General features: G+C 36.2%; 1 protein-coding gene across 3 annotated transcripts in view; it reads right to left on the bottom strand.

The window, feature by feature from the left end:
- Positions 1 to 19,569, bottom strand: part of IPO8 (importin 8) — a 41,836-nt gene that overhangs the window by 11,201 nt on the left and 11,066 nt on the right. For all 3 annotated transcript variants that reach the window (XM_048934317.1, XM_048934316.1, XM_048934315.1), the window contains exons 5-19: positions 18,741 to 18,897; positions 17,608 to 17,697; positions 16,682 to 16,776; positions 16,034 to 16,118; positions 12,636 to 12,770; positions 11,823 to 11,922; positions 10,113 to 10,189; positions 8,732 to 8,848; positions 5,603 to 5,692; positions 4,810 to 4,975; positions 4,066 to 4,226; positions 3,498 to 3,623; positions 1,658 to 1,724; positions 1,009 to 1,134; positions 424 to 521 (exon numbers count right to left, since the gene is read on the bottom strand). In XM_048934317.1, the coding sequence (XP_048790274.1) occupies positions 424 to 521; positions 1,009 to 1,134; positions 1,658 to 1,724; positions 3,498 to 3,623; positions 4,066 to 4,226; positions 4,810 to 4,975; positions 5,603 to 5,692; positions 8,732 to 8,848; positions 10,113 to 10,189; positions 11,823 to 11,922; positions 12,636 to 12,770; positions 16,034 to 16,118; positions 16,682 to 16,776; positions 17,608 to 17,697; positions 18,741 to 18,897 (1,690 nt within the window). The remainder of the gene's footprint in view (positions 1 to 423; positions 522 to 1,008; positions 1,135 to 1,657; positions 1,725 to 3,497; positions 3,624 to 4,065; positions 4,227 to 4,809; positions 4,976 to 5,602; positions 5,693 to 8,731; positions 8,849 to 10,112; positions 10,190 to 11,822; positions 11,923 to 12,635; positions 12,771 to 16,033; positions 16,119 to 16,681; positions 16,777 to 17,607; positions 17,698 to 18,740; positions 18,898 to 19,569) is intronic.

Below are 19,569 nucleotides of genomic sequence, written 5' to 3'. Positions count from 1 at the left end.
TTCATTAAGCAGAACAGAAAGAGTATAAAAGGGAAAAAAGAAAATGTATAAAGAACTTCAAATGAGTTCATATCCTAGCTGACAACAAAAGAATCCAATCACAAGGTACTCAACCAAAGGAAATCAGACTTCATTAATTCCTCTCTTTACCAAAATAGCTGTTCATAGAAGAGTGCCAACACAAACAACAGCACAGCAACTTTCTCCCACACATTTTTGTGCACATTGGTTGTTTTTTGGTACCTTTTTTTTTGAAGTGTTTCACTTAAAAGTTTGAAGCTGCTATGGCTACTCAGAACTGAGACGAGACCAAGCTTCACTTCACTCCAAAATGACTGGCCATTACCTGGCATGTTCAGATCACTTTTAATCTGATAATTAAGTACCAGTGATTAGCACAAAAGTAAGAATCAGAAGCCTTACCTTTTTACACATAGCGTAAATGATTTCTAAATGCTTTGGATTAGACAGTAAAGTATCAGTGTCAATGGTCACGTAATTATGCAAGAGAGGCATCATATCTGCAGAGGAGAAGAGCAAAAAAAAAGAAATTACAGACTAATCAATGAAACTGCTAACCAATGAGGCTGCAATCCTTTAATTGGATTCATTAATCCAGATTCCTGGACGTGGTTGGAAATTCAAATATTGCTAAAGTCTACTCTAGTAGAATTCTTTGTGAAGTGCACAATGCAGAAGGCATTCTCAGGAGAAGAAATAGAATAGGACTACATTTTAATTTACCAATTTGTAGTTTCCCTTTAACTACATTTCAGCTTTCTTTTATCAGGACCTCCTACAATAACCGATCATACTGACAGATTGGAACACACTTCTCGAGCTAGATATGCTCCTGTTATACTCCTACACTACACAGATGGTCAGGGCACAACTCAAGCACCCGATCACTTTACACCCAGATACTACATGGAAGCAACCTTTGCAAGGCAGGTTCTGGAGATGAATTCCCAAACACTTGAAACATCAACAGAATGGAAGTGGAAATACCTGCAAAGTATTCAAAGCAATCCTGCTGGAAAACCTCATAGAGAACACCTAAAAGCTGCCACATTTGAGGTGAAATCATCTGGCACGTCAAGCTGTATGCCAAGGAAAGAATTTCTTCGTAAAACTCTGGAAAGGAGAAACATTTTGTAAACAACAACCTGTAAAAAAAGTCTTTCTTGTAAACATCTCAAAACCCAAAGCGTCACATAACTATTGGAAGACAGCAATTAGTAACTATGTCAATATGGAAATAAATAATACAAATTGGAAAAGACTCTTTTGGACAAGCATTACGTTGGCTGTAGCTACAACAATAAGCATTGCTTCTCATTATAAAAACACACTGGGAAAATGTATTAGCAACGCATCAAAGACATTGCTTTGACTTACTGCAAAACATTTTTACTTTCTTAATCTACTTTTTTTTTTTAAATTTCCCCCTCATAAATTAGTAGTTGTAGACTTTGCCTTTTAACACAATTAGCTAGGAACTGGAATGAGAACTGCATCTTCTGGTTTTGTGTGTTAAAGAAGCAAATAAACAAAGATGAAGTTCTGTCCAGGATGACAGCATTGTTTGTAATAATGAAAGACTTTTTTCATGTAAAAAACTATAATCTTTTTCTAAAAATTAGCTCCAAAAAAATACCTATAACGTGCTTCTGCAAAACAAGGCCGATGATCTGCAAACAAATGCTCTCCAGCTGTTGAGTTATCTGAAATTAAAAAAAAAAAGATTTTATTTAAAAATCTGCAAAGCCAGTAATTTAATAACAATCACATGATGGTGAAGTAAAGTCTCACTGGTGTGAGTACTCAGTTTTTCAATAAGCAGCATTACTTTAAAGCTTGTCACGGCATTTTTCTTTATTATAAGAATTTTCACTTAAAAATTATTCTGCAGATCCTGTTAGAAACTGTGCCTGTTGTCCTTTTCTGCATATAATGTAAAGAGGCAAACCCTGTACTCAGACTGAGGTAGTAAGGCCTCAGTCCAAATTCTTTCTTTGAAGAATGGGTTGAAAAAAACGAAAGGAAGTGATGCTTTTGCTTAAGATCTATGGAGAGCTTCCCATAAGACCAGGCTTGACAAAAGGGAAACACGCAGAATTTGGGAGAATAAAACTGCATTGAAGCCAGACAAAAGCTATTATGTAGCTATCTGCTGGAGTGGGCAGTTTCAAACTGAGAGGAGAACTTATTCAGCTTTCTCATGTTGGAGAGAGAGACCGCTTTTATGAATGAAATCAAATTAGGAGAATGATAAAGCCACATTGCAAGCCTAAGTGAAACCTCCAGTATAGGCATCTCATGGTATTGCCACTAGTCATTCATTAAACATGAAATGTTGCAGATGTCAGGCTTCCTGCATTTCCTCCCAGCAAAGGGCTTAAGCATGTGATCACAGATTCATCCACATACCTTCAGGCAACTGATTCAGACACATGGCTTAGAGCTGATCATCCTCTAAGCTCTCTGTATAGTTAATATAAACGGGAAAGGAATTTCTAAGGAGTTTTCAGCTCCATTTATCACTTGCATATCATTTATATTGCTTCTAAAATGATTTGAGATCCTGAGGAGAGCCCTCTGCACAGTATTTTAGTTGGCTCTTCATACAGCAGAAAAACAAGCTGCTAAGCTGATACCATAAATACTCCAACCCCAAAGGTTTTCCTAGGCTAAAACCAGAACATCCGTTTCAGATGACCTCTCCTGATGTTCAGTTTAGCTACCAGATTTCATTCTAGCTTTCAAAAGATGCAAGGGGTTCTTGTAAAGGAATGAAAGATGTGTTCAAATCCAAAGGAATGCAATGGTCACACAAAAAATATGAATGAATTTTTAAAATTATAAGCTTCATAGTCGGATTTCACATTGGCAATAAAACTTTCTCATTGTAACTTGAAAGAAGCAGACCAAACTAGGACAAAGCACTTTCTGTGTTTTTTGTCAGTTGGGCTCAGATACTGACAGACTTTGTTTCTCTTGCCAGTCACTGAAGTCCTTCCTACCTCGACCAGCTACAAGCAGAAACAATCCCTTTTTTCTCTGAATATGTGAAATGTAGACTTGTGCCACCAAAAAGACCAATTCCTAGAAATCCCATCCAAGAAATTGCTAGGTGAATAACAAAATGAGTCACCATTAGCAAAACATTACCCATATGCAAAACATTACATCCTAATGACCATTTAACACTCTGTAATAACTATCCAATGAAGTATTTACCAGAACAAGGGCTGAAGATTTTACACTCTGGATATAAATTCCCTGTAAGCTTGAGAGCAAAGCTGAAAAATGAAGAAAACAGAAATAAACTAGGCTTTACATTCAAATTTCTCAGAGGCCACTTGGTACTAATTCACCATCCTGCTATAGTAAATGTTTATTCACGTGCATCAAGTGATGCAACACATCCACAAAAGTGCTTGTTGTCATGAATTGAAAGGCATGAAGAACAGCAGACATAGAAGAGGAAATCTCACCTCCTTGTGATCTTCCACAACTGTTAGGATAGTGTCAATAGTGTGCAAGATACCCATGGCCATAACTGTTTTGTCCTCCACTTCCTCATATTCCTCACTCTGAAGTACTTTACCAAATATTTCAGCCTATGAAAGAAAAACAACCAATTTGACAATCAAAAGACAACTCACATTCTTTGTTTTTCATGTAGAAACAAGATAGCTAAGGCAAAACCATCAGTGCCCTGTCTGTAAGAGCTGTCAGTATTGAAAAATACGCTTCTTAGTTTTGAAAAATGAATATAGAAAATGAATTTTTTTTGAGAAGTCTGGTTATTTGATAACATTTCAAATGTTAAATAGTCAAAACTTGACTAGTTAAAATGAAGGGCAAAATTCAGCATCTCTGAAAGCCTCTGAAAAGGTTTTAAAGATGCTTCAGACTGAAATACAAACTGTGGTGAATACTATAGGTGAGCCTTCACAGGGATTATTTTAAACAGTGTGCACTTCAAACCAAGTTAATAAGAAGTTTACAAAGCCAGGCATACACTTGTGATCGGGCAGTAACTTTAGTATTGTCTCTTACCAGGTGTTGTGTCATGTCAACAGCAATGGTAGCTACTTCCTGACTGTACTCACAGATCATCTTCTGGATTACATTTGTAAGATCATCATTTTCTGTCTCTCTAACAATGTGCAAGAGCTCTTGCATAACTGGTCTTACATATGGCTTCACGTATTCCTTAGCTTAAAAAAAAAAGAAAAAGTTAAAATTAAATGAAATCAGTTAACCTTAAACACAAATATACTCAAAACTGCTAGGTAATTGACTGCTCTCCAATGAAGTAATTTTAAAAGGATTAAAATTTACACATACACAAACAAAACCAAAAAGTCCCACCCAAAGCACTGATACAGCACATAACCAGCAGACTAATGGAGTACATAGACTGCACAGTACAGCCATCTACAGAAAACATCCACTGTTTCAAAGAAATACATGCCCTTACACACAGGAAGCACTCATTCTAAAATACACACTATTTCACCTCATGAAAGAAAATGAAAGATGGATACTATTTAATCAAGTGAAATACTCTGATACAGATTTTGATGCAGAAACCCAACATAAAAACTTGCATTAGAATTCTGGGCTGTATACAGTAGCTAATGAACAAGTGAAGCTGTCAGAACATGATGAAATGTTCCAAAATCTATGTCTTTAAATGGTAAAAATGTTTAGATAAATCTGCACAAATCTTATCATCGTCTACAAAAATAAATAGAGAAATAAATCAGTATGTACAATTGATGAATCACTGCAGCCTACCTTGCTCCTGGTGGCTTATTAACATCTGAAGAGCTATGGCAGCTTCTACCTTGACAGGCATTTCTTTATCATCAATCAGGCTCTTCTTTGCCAGCTCTACTGCATTCCTCAAGTTCAGCTCATTGTGAAAATTCAAAGCACTGAATGAATGAAGTACCCAACAGGACTGCACGAAAAAAAGCAAAGGCAAGTTAGGGACTACTTTTCTCTTGATTGCAATGTATTCATACGGTAACGCATAACTGTTTTTACAGTCAGTAAAAAGGTACAGTCAGTCTACAAGGTAGACCAGCCAGTTCTTTACTTTCCTTCCCCAAAATCCAATAAATCCAGTGGGCACAAAATTAGCATTTACAGTTCTGGTCCTTATGAAGAAAAATACCAGAAAATAAACAAAAGAAAATTAACCATCTGTTTATGACTCACAGGTACTTGTGGATTTTGTTCAAGCTATACCCAAAACTCTGTGAAAATTCTACCTATTCTTCACAGATATCCAGCAGCTGTAGTTATTGAGATACTAATGAAAAATAATCACAAAACAGTCACAATCACTGCTCAAATTCTTCAGTTTCACCGAGGGTATAAACAACAATGTAAGAGACCTTCCTACAATTCAATTAACTGACTGTTCAATTTCTAAGTTAAAATGTTGAAAAATTAATGTACAAGAGAGCTATTTGAATTTTTACAATATATTTGCTTTACTTCTTTCACTGACACTCAGAATGAAGTTAAACTCAAAGGAAAGAAACACAGCAAATACTAAAGATGACTTAACTGGTGAACTTACTCTAGCTCTGAGGTACCCCAGGTTGGACATGAACAGTGGAAATACATGATTCTGTAACATCAGCTCCATTTGATCCTTGAATACACTCTTCTGTTAGTGAAAAGAAAAATAAATTTTGAAGACCACTCATTTCATATATTCAACTTAAGTCAGAAAATCATTTTAAATATCTTGATATCTTGAAAAATAGAATGATTTGTCTATGAAATACATATGAAGAGGTATGGATCTTGTAACTTTAACTGAACAAACCTCAAGTTGAAAACCAGGTAAGTAAAAAATCTGTTCATATAATAATCAACTCTATGTTACTTTTCATAACACTAAACCAGGAATTTCCATTTTCTCTGAAGCACTGTTTCCAGCTCATTTTTATTCTTAAAAATTAGTTAGGATGAAGAACCCAGTGCTTTGAGTATTCCTAGAACAGAGCGCATACACAGCTTAAGATAAACCGAAATTTAGTATGAAACAGATCTGAGATTCAAATGACCTGCCATTATTATAAGCATTACAGCTAATTATTTTACACATCACAACAGCTCATATATTTTTATGTATTCAAAAATATTGCTTTCAATATTGTTATTGATGGAAAAAGAATTCCTTTATGATAGCAATTTCTTTGTCTGGATATGGATAAGCAGTTGAAACCATTTTTCAATATTCCAAATTTGGCAAATTCCAAGAATTCACAGAATGCCAGAACCAGCTGCATGGAGACTGGGGACTTTCCTAGCACATACTGACCCAATATATGAGGAAAAAAAATAATAATCATACCAGGGACTGTGTCACCATGTAAAGGAACAAATAAGTGGCTAGGAAGAGGTGAAAGCGAATATGCAATACCAAATGTATCTTAAGTGATCATACTTCTACTTCACTAATTCATACATCAATTTTTCCCCATGCAGATTCCCAAACTTTAAGAGAGGCAGATGAAGAACTGGGAAGAGGGAAAAAAAAATACGAAGAAGGGAAAAGAATTTTTCCTTTTGTACACATCAGAGGTTTGCACGCACTTAAATGGAGAGTATGTGGAAAACAAGGTAGATAAGCCAGTCATTGTGTCTTCAAGCAACTTTTGATCAGTGTCTCAGGTGGCTCTCCAGGCAAAAGACACTTACAAGAAAGTATTTTATGTAGAAATGGCTCATGGAATTTTTTCATCTGCCAAATCCCAAACAAAAATTTCAGAGTAGAGAGAAGACGGCAACTTTGGGGATTACTACTCTTTTATAAAATATAACCTTAGGTTTCAAGACAGACAATTCAGATAGTAGCAGTATAGTGGAATAAATTTCTTTTTTCTCAGGACAAAGATAAATGAAACTCCATTCAGTATGAAAGACTCCTCACAACATAAAGAATATTCTATTCTTTGTTATACTCCAACATGAACCATGGCACTTGTAATCCAATATATCTAAAAAAAATTTCCAAAAGTTACTGATGTTTCAGGATTTCAGTTTCATATCATGTATTGGTACAGTGGTTAAAAAATATACAGAGAAAGTATGTCGGTGAACTGTTCCTTCTAACATGAATAAGAGAATCATTTAGGTTGGAAAACACCACTAGGATGAAGGCCTACCAGCCACCTGACGCTACCAAGTCCACTACTAAACCACGGCTCTAAGTGTCACATACACATCTTTTAAATACCTCCCTGGGCAGCCTGTTCCAATGCCTCACCATCCTTTCTGTGAAGAAATTCTTCCTGGTATCCAACCTAAACCTCCCCTGGTGGACTTGAGGCCATTTCCATGTCCTATTGCTAGTTACCTGAGAAAAGAGACTGATCTTCATCTTGCTACAACCTCCTTTCAGATGGCTGTAGAAACAGGTCTCCCTCCTCAGCCTCCTCTAAATGGTGCCAGTTCTCTCAGTCACCCCTTGTAACTCGTTTTCTAGTCCCTTCATCAGCTTCACTGCTCTTCTCTGAATACATTCCAGCAACTCAGTATGTTTCTTGGAGGATACTGAACTTACTGAACTTAGTATTCGAGCTGCAGTCTCACCAGCACCAAATACAGAGGGACAAATACACCAAATACAGTGCGTTCCTCGCTCTGTTGGCTCCACTATTTCTGCTGCAGACCAGGATACCATTGGCCTCCTTGGCCACCTGGGCACATGGCCAGCTCACGTTCAACCAGTTGTCAACCAGCATCCCTCTTTTCTCCTGGGCACCCTTCCAGCCACTTCCCCCCTAGCACTGTACCGCTGCATTGGGGTTGTTATGACCCAAGTGCAGCACTCAGCCTTTAGCCTTTCAAGGCTTTGTATGAAGAAGCCTACTGCATAGAGAGATAACTCACATAAAATAAATTTTTACATAATTTAAAAAGACGCTTTGAGCCTCCATTCTCATTCTGAAAGTGATAACTTTTTGGCAGTTACTTTTGAGGTGGAAAGAGGGCGTACTTGTACCCCACAGCCTACAGAAACATAAGAGAAATTCTAACTACTACTACTACTACACTGGCCAGTAATAGGATAGGTCAAATGCGTGTTCAAACGTCAAAGAAAAACTGAAATTGTGAAGATATTGTAAATAAAAAAATAAAGGACAGAAATTCTTATTTCCACTTTCCACTGATTTGGAAAACTCCCAGATAGATGGTGACATACATCTTGAAGTTACGCATTGTAGGGTACAAAGGCTGTAAAGCTAGACAAAACATTCCTACAACATGCTAAGCAAACATTTTTCTGGAACCAGGAGGAGCCCGCAATAGTGCAAGCTGTTGGGAGGGGTTTCTAAAGAATAATAAGCAATGTTATTGATGGAATGCATGTTTGTTTTTCTTAACACCCTTCCATTTTACTAGTAAAGCATGAGAAGACCAAGGGATGGTTCAGCAGGAAACAAAGAGAGCTTTGGAGAAACTTGAGAACAAAAATCAGCATATAAAATGGGAATACATAAAACCAGCAAAGAACATAAATATTTTTAAAGGAATAAACCCTCAGAATCTTACTGCACATTGCAGTCTTTCTACTGATTCCAAAAATATAGCTGTGGGCTAGCCAGACTTTAATAAGCTAATAAATTTTATTGGAAAAATGGAATTACAAATGGAATTACAAACATAAACATATTTTACTTATTTACCCACTTACTTTCAGTAAAATATCTGCTAAGGATCCTATCACATGCAAAGCTCCATCTTTCTTCCTCGGATCAATGTTTGGTTCTGTCAGAATCTGGTAGCAATATGCCATCATTTTTGGCAATACCTGCGTACGACAAAAAGCACAGAATCTCCTTTTGTCAGTGAAGTATCCAAATCAAATTATTTTTGAAGCATTAAGTTTAAAAAAATCACATGACTTTTGTAAGTAGAAATCTCATCCCAAAGCAATTGGGAGGTACTATGCGGACCATCTTCCCAGATTTAAAAAATTCCTTTTCCAACTTTTCCTTCAAGCTTTACAAAATTGAATTCATCTCCCTGAAATTTCGTATTAGTGACAGTGATTATGGTATTTTTGTTGTTCTGAGGCAAACCAGGAAAGGTGAGGAAAAGACAAGAGGTTCAAACAGATTTTTTTTTCCCCCTAAACTTCCCATCTGGTCAGCCCACTACATGTATAAAGGCATGTGTGCACGTACATGTATGTATGAACACAAACATATTCAAGAGCAGCTTTGATTAAAACCTCAGATTTATTTTAATCTGTCAATCTTGGCAACAACTTGTAAAGTCAGCTAGATTTGGAAAGGTTTCTTGGCAAAACAAATTGCTTACTGTGGTCTCCTCCGACATTACGTGCTTTTCAGAAATGATGTTTTGACAATTTGAGTACAAATTATGAAATTGAGAAGGTCAGCAGACACAGATTGCTTTAGCAATAAAGAAATAGAAAGGTCACAGGCTATTTCACCTGATACAAAGACTATGGTCTTTTCTGAAAATTCATGAAGAAATCGACCTCCATGTTTATGGCATGTGAAAATGGTTGCCAGAGAAGTCAGTATTCTGAATGATATGGTTTGCAGGGCTAGGCTGAATGGTTTTTCTTTTAGCATATATCACTGTAAATATAAAAAGATCTATAGAAAAGTTATGTTCTCATTTAAAGATCAGCTCCATGAAATTCATTTCATTCTTCCTAATTTCACTGTTGTCAACAGGACTTTAAATTGCATCAGTGAAAATTAACAAGTATTAGATTCACTTGTGCTGCTGCTACACTTTGAGAATCTCTGAAGAGCCATGGCAGATCCTGTTCATAAACATGGGAAGCTATTACTACATCTACTCCAATTTGTTTTATTGGGCATGTTAATTTCAGAGCTGTAAGAGGAAACCACTTATTTATTTATACTTACATATTTTAATTCTCCCCAAATTGATGGCATTCAGCCAGGAATGAGTTTGGCCACATATTAGCAAGTAAATTATTTTGAGACGCTTCCTGTAACATCTTCAAATGTAAGGGAAAATAACATTTTTAAAGAAAGTTCAAGCAAAAATTAGAAAGAAAAAAAATTCCATACCTCTTTTCTCTTCTTTGCTGCTGTATAAAGGAGATTCTGTGCTGCTGTTGTTGTGGATGCATAATCCTCAAATACATCTAACATTAAAGATAAATTAATAAACTCACTTTCTGATTATAACATCAAAGAATGCTGATAAACCAACTTAAGCTTGTTGGACACGACTGTCTTCAATGAACATTTGAAGAGTCAGACTCAAGCTCACATCACCTACAAAAGTATTTACTTCTTGACTTCCTAATCTACTGACCACTCATCACTCCCTTTATCAAGACCGAATGATTTACTCATTAGTTCTTTTGAGATCATGTATTTAATGGATGAAAAATTGTTTTATATTTGCTGGTTGTTGCTCTCTTTTTTTTTTCTTTTTTTTTTTTTTAAATTAAAACCACTATAAGAACACCAATGCATTCCAGAGCAATCTGTACAACATATGTACACAATTTTGGCTTGATTTTATTGAAACCTCATGGGAAACTCTGAATGTAAAAAAATCCTCGGATCTGGTGTCGTTTAAATTTGCTGAAAGATGAAGCTTTTCAGCTTCTTTCATTACAAGTAAACCTCTTTTAATCGTACTAAAAATATAATTTATATATTGAAAAACAATCTGTGCTGCCAAACGTGTTCTAATTCAAACATCCCAACATAGATTGCATTAAATAAAAGGATCCAGAAAAATAACATTAAAATGTGTTTAAAATTACACAGTAACTTTTCCTGAGATCTCGAAGATAAATCAAGATTCAGAAATACTACCATTCCTGTTGCAAATCTAAATACTTTTCACTAAATTTCAAGTAAGTGTGCATTTATGCTTCCATAATACAGTTCAAATCTGTATTTAACTCTCAGCTCCAAACAAAAATAGGGCTCACTGCTTACACAAAAATAACAGAATTTAGATACCAAAAAATCAGCTACACATTTGCATCCCTGTCATCAACACTATGATGATTAACTGTTTTCTATAACTTTCCAAGATTAGAGGGTTGTCTGTTTGTTTTTTAAGTATTCCAGGACTTTTTACACTCTGTTTTTTCATATGCTAACCAAAATGCAATTAATTAACAATTTCCAAATGCTCCATGTCTCTGTGGTGCCTGGCATACTGGAATTTTATAGCAGGATAAACTTGCTATATTTTTAAGTACCCTTCACTTTTTCTATGCTATGACCCTTTTAACATGACTAATTATTACAAATTAGTCCGATGTGTAGTTCCCAAGATTTTTTCTGTGTGACTTTTGAAAAATATATATACACCTAATTGTTTTACAACTTAGTAATAACAGTTGGCAAAAGATACCAAAAGCAAGAGCAATATTCAATAGAGAAAGAGCAAGTCAGGCCTCTTCTGGTCAAAGTGTGAGCTGCAAGAGCTTGCAGACAGCTGTCATGCTTCCAATTCAGGATTCTAAAACTGGCATTCTAAGGAAAGCAAGCCAGTCTACTAGCTGCACTGAGCACATCTGTAGTAGAATACAATTTTTAGAGAATTAGTTTACGAGCAGTAGCCAAATGGCCAAAACTCACTCGATTTGCCTTTTAATTACAGATTGGTGAGATTTAGGAAACAAATTCTCTTCTTCCTATTCTTCAAGACACTCAGCAACACAAAGACATTATGGTTGCCACACTACATTTGGGACTACGGTATACAATTGTAATGAAAACCAAAAGTAAATTTTAACTGCAGACTGTTACCAAATTTCATGCGGATATATTCATACGGATCTTCTTGCCACAGCTCTTCATCCTCATCTTTGTAGCACATTAGGGAGAATATCACTTCCTCTGTTATACTCTAATGTTAGAGAAGTCAAATGCGTGTAAGTACCCAGGAAACCAAATTCCAGTACTGATTCTCTTTTCCGTTTGCAACAGATACAGACAGCAGTAATTACATAATCTAACTTTATAACAGTCACCACCACACACAAAATACACTTCAGTATCTAATCTGTAAGCAACAGAACATTGCATTCCGCAGAAGGCTCTCACAGATACAACACTTAACATGAGAACAGGCTTCAACATCCTCCTCCATAACATTCATGGGATTAACAAACTTATATTAACTAGCTTATAATGTGGAGAAAAGAGATACGAAAATCACTTTTCACTTGTTCTTACATCTACTTATAAAATATATCCTTAAAACACTTCAGTTCCTCATAGTTTATGGTACCTTTGGTGACCATCTTTGCACTGCAATCAATTGTAATTTCCAAATCTATAGTAATTTCTTCACACTAGCAACTAATAAAAGCCAGAACTTTGTGTCAGACTTCAGCAAAATAAGGAACTAATGGAACAGAATCCTTAATTGCATTGATAATATCTGCAATAAAAGTTAGTCATGATATTGTAAAAAAGAACTGCAGTGTGGGAATGCTTTTTTTTTTTTTTTTTTTTGCCATGTTGATGCTGCATGAAAGATTCATGAAACTACAGGAAACTGCTTCTTTTATCATTCTGATGACATGCACTATCTCTGCCTGGGTTTTATCTACTGACCTGTATGTGTGGCTTCATTTGCTTCCACGTTACAGAGTGAATGACCCCTTGGTTCAGGTAATTTAACGTCTGCTGAAGAACACGTGGTGCAACATAGTCCTTTTGTCTGTATTGGTCTAAGATTCTTAACAGAACCTAAAGAAATAAAGAATAGGTATTTTTCAAATGAAGGTGGAAAATTAGCTGTCATACATGGACATGCAGGACAGCTTTTCAGTGAATTTCAGCACACAAATAGTTACAAAAGTTCTAGTGTCAGTAACACCGCAGTGTCTTTGATCCAAAAGTTTAGAGATCACTGAAACATTAAGAACCTAAACTTGCAAGCATTTAGGTACATTTACCTTTACTATTAGATCCATCACGTGATCACTTGTGATTGTAAACCAAAAGCAAGCATCAGAATTCACAGACTCACAGTTTACACAGGCCTCAGACCAATTTGGAACAGATACTGAAAAGGTACAGCTGTATTTTCAAGCCAGTTGGCATCTAAATCTGTTAATGGAGTTTGTGTTCATTTTGAACAGACAATCCCCTAAAGAAGCCAAATGACTTTGGAAGAAGAGCAGTAATAATAGAAATACTAAACTAAAAAAGGAAATTGGGTCAACATCTAAATCTGTGAATCAGGTGATGAAAAAAAAACTTCAGTTGGTTGTTGTCAGTATCAGTGTCACATAGCACGCTATCACAAACTGTAACACAATGCTTATTAGAAAGGCTTGCTCTTCTAAGAACAACCTACAGTACTAAGCCACTATTCAACATGAATAGCAAAGGAACTACTGAGTGTTAGTAAACATAAAGAACTGCCACACAGACAAGCAACAATAAAAATCAAGGACAAAGCGTAACAACAGTACTGAATTGTGTTTTCAGAAGAAAAACTCTACTTAATAATTCTTTACAACACTATAGTAAATCTTATTTTGAACGTAACTCCTTCCCTTAGGGGTACTAAGTCTGATCTTACTCTTTTTTACAATACACTCCTTGAGCAAAGACTGGCAATATCTCACACAGACTCTAACACAGTGTCAGCAGTTAACTGAAAAATATGTAACAAAGGCTTAGTAATGTAATATTCACAATAGCATTCTGACTAACTCTGCCATGAAACATGACAAATCAGCATCTACGAGTGAGAAGTGAATCATCCAAGAGCATTTATTTTTCGAGTTAAACTGCTCTCCCCCTGCTTCATATCCCGGTCTTTTAAAAGACATTAACTTTAAGTATTGTAAATGACCACTGCCCATGGAAGCCTCTTTCTCTACTCGGGAATGAATTACTGCAAAAAAATTAGAATTCATATTTGACTGTTTCTCCTTCCTTTTTATTTGATGCTTAGCAGTCTCCCCACAACCATCCTTTAGTTCTTATCATTCACATATTTACACAGCATTGATACACCAATGGATAAATTGTTTTGTTTTCTATAACCGGATGGAGAAAAGTAATTGTTTTTGCAGACAATCTTGTTATTTTGAAATAGTCTGAAGGTGACTTAATTATTAGGCATGGTCAATGTGGGTTCATGAATCTTGCCTTACTAATTTGATCTCATTCTATAATAAGGCCCTAAGCTTGGTGGATAAAAGGAAGGCAGTGCATTTAATATTTCTGTATTTTAGTGCAGCCTCACTGACCATCCCTCACGTCATCCTTATGGATAAATTGCCCAATTGTGAAATAAACAGCTTCACATTACACCAGGTGATGAACTGGCTCAAAAGCAGAGCTCAAAGAGTTGTACTGAAAATGAATCACTAGCAATGTTCTCCAGGGCATAAGTCTAGGACCAGTCCTGTTTAAAACTTTTATAAGTGATTTGGAGACAGGATAATGAGGAAGTTTGCTGAGAGGCCTGTTAGTGTTCAAAAAACCTTTGGATAATGTCCTCAGTAACACCTCTAACTTCTGATTGGCCCTGAAGTTGTCAGGCAGTTGGACAAGGTCTCTGTAGGTGCCTTTCAACTGAACTTTCTGTTCTATTCCATTCTAATGAAACGACAACAGCCTGACACTCTGAATAAGATGCTGGAAGTCTGAGCCCTGAGAAGCCTGCTGATGCCCTGTCAGGGATGTTTCGTCTGGCAGTCTGCTGAGAAGCCACATCCCTGCAAATACAAATTATCCAAACAGGTGCTACTTAAAAATCAAGAGCCCAGAATCACCAGCAGGAGAGTAAACTGCTCTCAAGAGTTTCTTTGGAACAAGTAACCCAAAAGCCTGCCTGGATGCTCAAGAGCTGTAGTTAAGCACAAAGCCTGGGAACTACCTACCACTCTACTTGCTACAGAATGTAGCAAGCTGAATGGGAAACAAAAGGAGCTGGTCCACAAACATCTGAGCTTGCAAAACACCACTCCACGGACTTCCAGGCACCCAATTGCTACAGTTACTTCCTCAAACTAGGGAGACCCTAGGGAGATCCATTCCCAGAGGATCACAGGTAAGCTGGCACAAAAGCACAGAAAACATTTACAGGCAATGTCTCTCTTCTGTGCCACTTTATCAAAACCGAACCCTCTCCACAATACCATGTTACGCACACATAATTAGCATTCCCCAACAAAAACAACTTACTTGCCAACTGCGAACATATGCTCTATTTTCACAAAATATGCTAACCAGGTAAAAATATTGCTACTCTCTACGCACTTTCTAATTTGATTGTATCCTCCTGACGTAAAACAGGACATAATCCAGTGTTCCTAAGTTGTCAGCAGCAAAATCACTTATTAAGGAGTGGCCTGATAACACATCCCTCTATGAGAAATCATTGCTTTTTTCTGTTATTTATGCATGCTGGTAACACTGATATGCAGTTGCTTTTCTCAAAGTTTTCCTGCACAGTTTTTCCAAATAGCTGAATATTTGTGTGTTATACCTCAGTTAATTATGGGACTAAGATTTCTAAAGAATTTCTCAATCACTACTGCATGGGAACTGCTGAATCATGGCCTGAACCTTTGATTGATAACCTGAGGTGAGCAATGAGTCACCCCTGGGAGCACAGGTGAAGGCAATTCACCTGTGCTGCTGGAAGGGATGGAGCTTGGCTCTATCTCTCCTAGACCCATTTAAGAGCGGACTATGAGTAGGGAAGGATCTCTTTCTGGAAATTCCTCCATTGGAGTTTTACAGCAAGCCCAGGATAAGAGTAAGCACTCTATTCTCTTTTTGGTATAATGATCTATTTAGCCAAACTCTCTTCTTTATTTCATCATTATAACATCTGTATATTCATTGATTATGTAACTATAATGAAAAATGAATCTGATTCCATTCAGTTTTGCTTTATGAGCTTCAAGATCTGAGCACACTATGGGAAAATGAGATCTTTATTCAGCTAAAATGACTGAATTTAGAAACAAACTGACTGTACTTACTTGTTGTATGCCCACAGCATATGTTTTTAGAAAAAACTCTGAGAATTCAAAGTATTCTTTAGTTACATTTCCTGGGCTTCCATACCTTTAAAACAAAGAGAAGACAAATATTTACTTTCATTGCAAAGAGCCTTCTGTGTCACGAAAATGCAGTGTTTTCTATAACACAAATGACCCTGAGTACCCTTCCATCCCCAACAAATTGTTTCCACAGATATTCTACTAAGCCATTATTTCCTATATGATGCCTCACTTCCCTTTTCTTTTCTTAGAACCTCATCCAGTGCAATGTTATAGTCAAGTAAATACAGCTGCACTGTTATCATAAGCTCTGTAACTTCTACCTTGTTGGATTTCTTTTCAAATCTTTCCCTGCCTTTGTATTTAAGAATACAAGCAGTTATAGATGAATAAATAAAGATAAAAATACTTTTCCTTGCTAGTTTCTTGCCAGGTTAGAGAGACAAATCATCTCACTGAGAGCTCAAGCCATTAGCTGTGCCAGTGCAAGGAAGAGGACAGCTGTGGGATTTTCTTTGGTGACTACGAGCTGTTAAACCAAGTCAACTGCTTTGTCTAACTGCACCCAAGGAACATCAAAGATTTGTAACCCTAATTTAGTTTTCAATCAGCTTGTCAGTCTACTACCGTTCAAAAAGACGAGCTACGATATGTAATGCCCATTTCTTGCATTTCCACCACACCAGCTCTGGTCTGTCATCTTCATCGATTTGTAAAGTCTCCTATAAATAAGCACAAGAATTTTGAATTAGTTTTGTGTGTTGTTGAGATAAATTACTTTTTAAACACACCTCACTGAGTATGCTAATACAAATTCACAGCACTGACTAAAATTTCGGCTATGTTAACAGTTCAGGAACTCTACACTATTTTAATTAGCTAATATAAATCTGCATGTGAAATACCTGTACAGTACCTGTACTCGAATGTTCAAAATGACACACGTTTAAAAAACTGAAACTCTGAGATAGACTTGAATAACACACAGCAGTGTCCACTTTTGCTTAAAAATTAAGCAAAACACTACTCCTCCAAATTCATACACCCAAACCATATGTAATGCAAAAGCTGTTAGAAATAATGCTGTTAAATAAATTTTCAAAACCAAGGGAAAGAGTTATTTCAAAACCAAGGGAAACAGTTATTGCTGTACATACATGCATGCTCATACATTTAATTATTTGCTTCACTCTTCTTCTAGAGATGTGGAGGTTTGATGAAATACAGAGTGAAACAGAGACAAACAGTGGTTTTTCAATGATCTCTTGCTTCTTTAGAGAAAAAGGCTAAAATAACTGAAAGCTTCCAAAATATCATAGTATCATAGAGTTTTCATATTATCACTATCTCAGACAATGAAAATCTGGTAGCTTACACGATTCTCCTGCATTTGTCAGAAGAACACTTATTTTAAAGATAAGAACCTCAAACAAATGACATCTTAAAAAACAAAACAAACTGACAAAATGACCACACTTACAAAACTTTTACAGTGTCTGTTCCTCAATTGACAACACACAAGTGTAAGAGGTTTTGACAATACTAAACCTTACAGGAGGTACATTCCTGTCAATGATGGTACGGAAGATCTCCATCCACTGAGTCATGGTCTGGTTATTCACCAACTGGAGTGGCAATGCATACTGAAATAAAAATAAAAATAAAAATAAAAATAAAAATAAAAATAAAAATAAAAATAAACACCTTCATGAAACACTAATTTCTTTTTTTCTCTGAAGTGAGTAGGAGCAATTTCGACAGTAGCTACATTTCTAGGAGGATGAGGTTCTAAGCAAACTTAAATTAATTTAGATATCAATACTACTCCAACTCTATCATTCCTGGTACAATTTGCAGAGTAACTTCTGACTAGATTCTATTTAAGAAAAGTTCCTTGCGTTGAGTACTTGCTAATTCTTTTTGCCTCTTCCTCTTAGGGAAACTAAAAGCATTTTATTAAGAGAAATGTACTTCTCATTACTACCTAGCTACTATCTAATAAATTTTACTTCTCTACAAAGTCCAAAGTAGTGACAATATTCAGGAAAGCGTTTTCGAAATGAAATAGGACCTTTGGAACTTTTTTACAACCCTACCATCTAATAATAAATCATTTCAGCTTTTTTTAACCTTCAGCAAGGCCTCTCAGGCTGCACCTGATGTAGGATCTTGTTCCCTTCCTCATTCTTTAGAAGCACTTCTTCACCAAACTCACCCTTGTAACAGCCAAACACACCTCTGAAAATGCACGTGCCTCAACAAATAATTTCTCCCAAATCTTTAGAAAATAATGAGAGAAACGCCACCTAATGAAGTGCACTGTTGGCAATTATAAAGCAATATGTACTACTGCCATTTGCAGAGGCTAAGCAGCAGATTCTAGATACTCACTGTTTATATCAGATTATGTTCAACTTTATAAATACAGAAACAGTTCTCCAGCAAGCTAACAGACAGGATGTGCAGAAATACTGAGATTCATTAAAACTGTAACACTGGGGATTATGTGATCAGTTTTTAAGTGGACAAATCTATAAAAATCACATCTTTATAAAAGGTATTTACTGAACATTACTTTTCCCATCCAAATCGGTACTTTTACTCAAAGACACCCATGAGTGCATTGAAGGGGATTGTTGTACTCAGCAATGTAGAAGTTCTGTTTTTTCTGTACACAGACACCAACCTGAACAAGAGCATAGAAGATTTTTAAAATTTGTTTCTGAAGAAGCACAGAGTAATGGGAATTATCAGGCAGAAGCTGGATCATTTGCTGCTGAATACGAGGCAAAAATATCTGCATTGCTGCTATCAGAGGATCTCGCTCCTCTGCTTTCTTGTATCTGCAAAGGAAACAAAAATGTTGGTCAAGGATTTACACACTGGAGACTCTCATACTTCTATTCACCAATAATTTAATTACTGTACCTTAAAGCAACTAAAATCCAGCATTCACTGATTGACTCTCCCTCCTCCAACCCCCGTCTCATAATTCAAATAAATCATGCTAAATCTCTAACATACAGAAATCTCTAAATAGAGAATTAAAAAAAAACCACAAATGTTACCTTATACAAATGCTCTTTGCTACTGAGCTAGAGGCTCACAGCAACAGGTACTTGGCTTTCTCTGTCATTCATATCAATGCAAACCCAAGCTAGGTGGCTGAACAAATAGTAGCGAATCGCCATTCTCCACTTACATTTCTTCTGTGTGATTTACACCTATGTTCCAAGCACCAGATATTTTTTCTCCTAAATGAGAGAGCTCACTGCACTGCTGCTAATTTATGCTTTCCAGATTTAGACTATCAGAAGGATAGTACAGTTAACAACATGCAATAGGACTACGTGACAGGCAGTACTGTATTATAACACAAAAGTAGAAAGTTATTTCTATTTGTATTTCCTGCATTTGGGGAATCTTCAAACAAAAGAAGTTATAAGCATTTAAGTTATAAGCTAGGGTAAATCAGATCAAAATGACAAAGCCTCAAGAAAAAAAAAACACAATAC

Source organism: Lagopus muta, chromosome 1 (genome assembly GCF_023343835.1).
Source record: "Lagopus muta isolate bLagMut1 chromosome 1, bLagMut1 primary, whole genome shotgun sequence".
Lineage (NCBI taxonomy): Eukaryota > Metazoa > Chordata > Aves > Galliformes > Phasianidae > Lagopus > Lagopus muta.
This window is presented reverse-complemented; position numbering and strand designations above follow the sequence as displayed.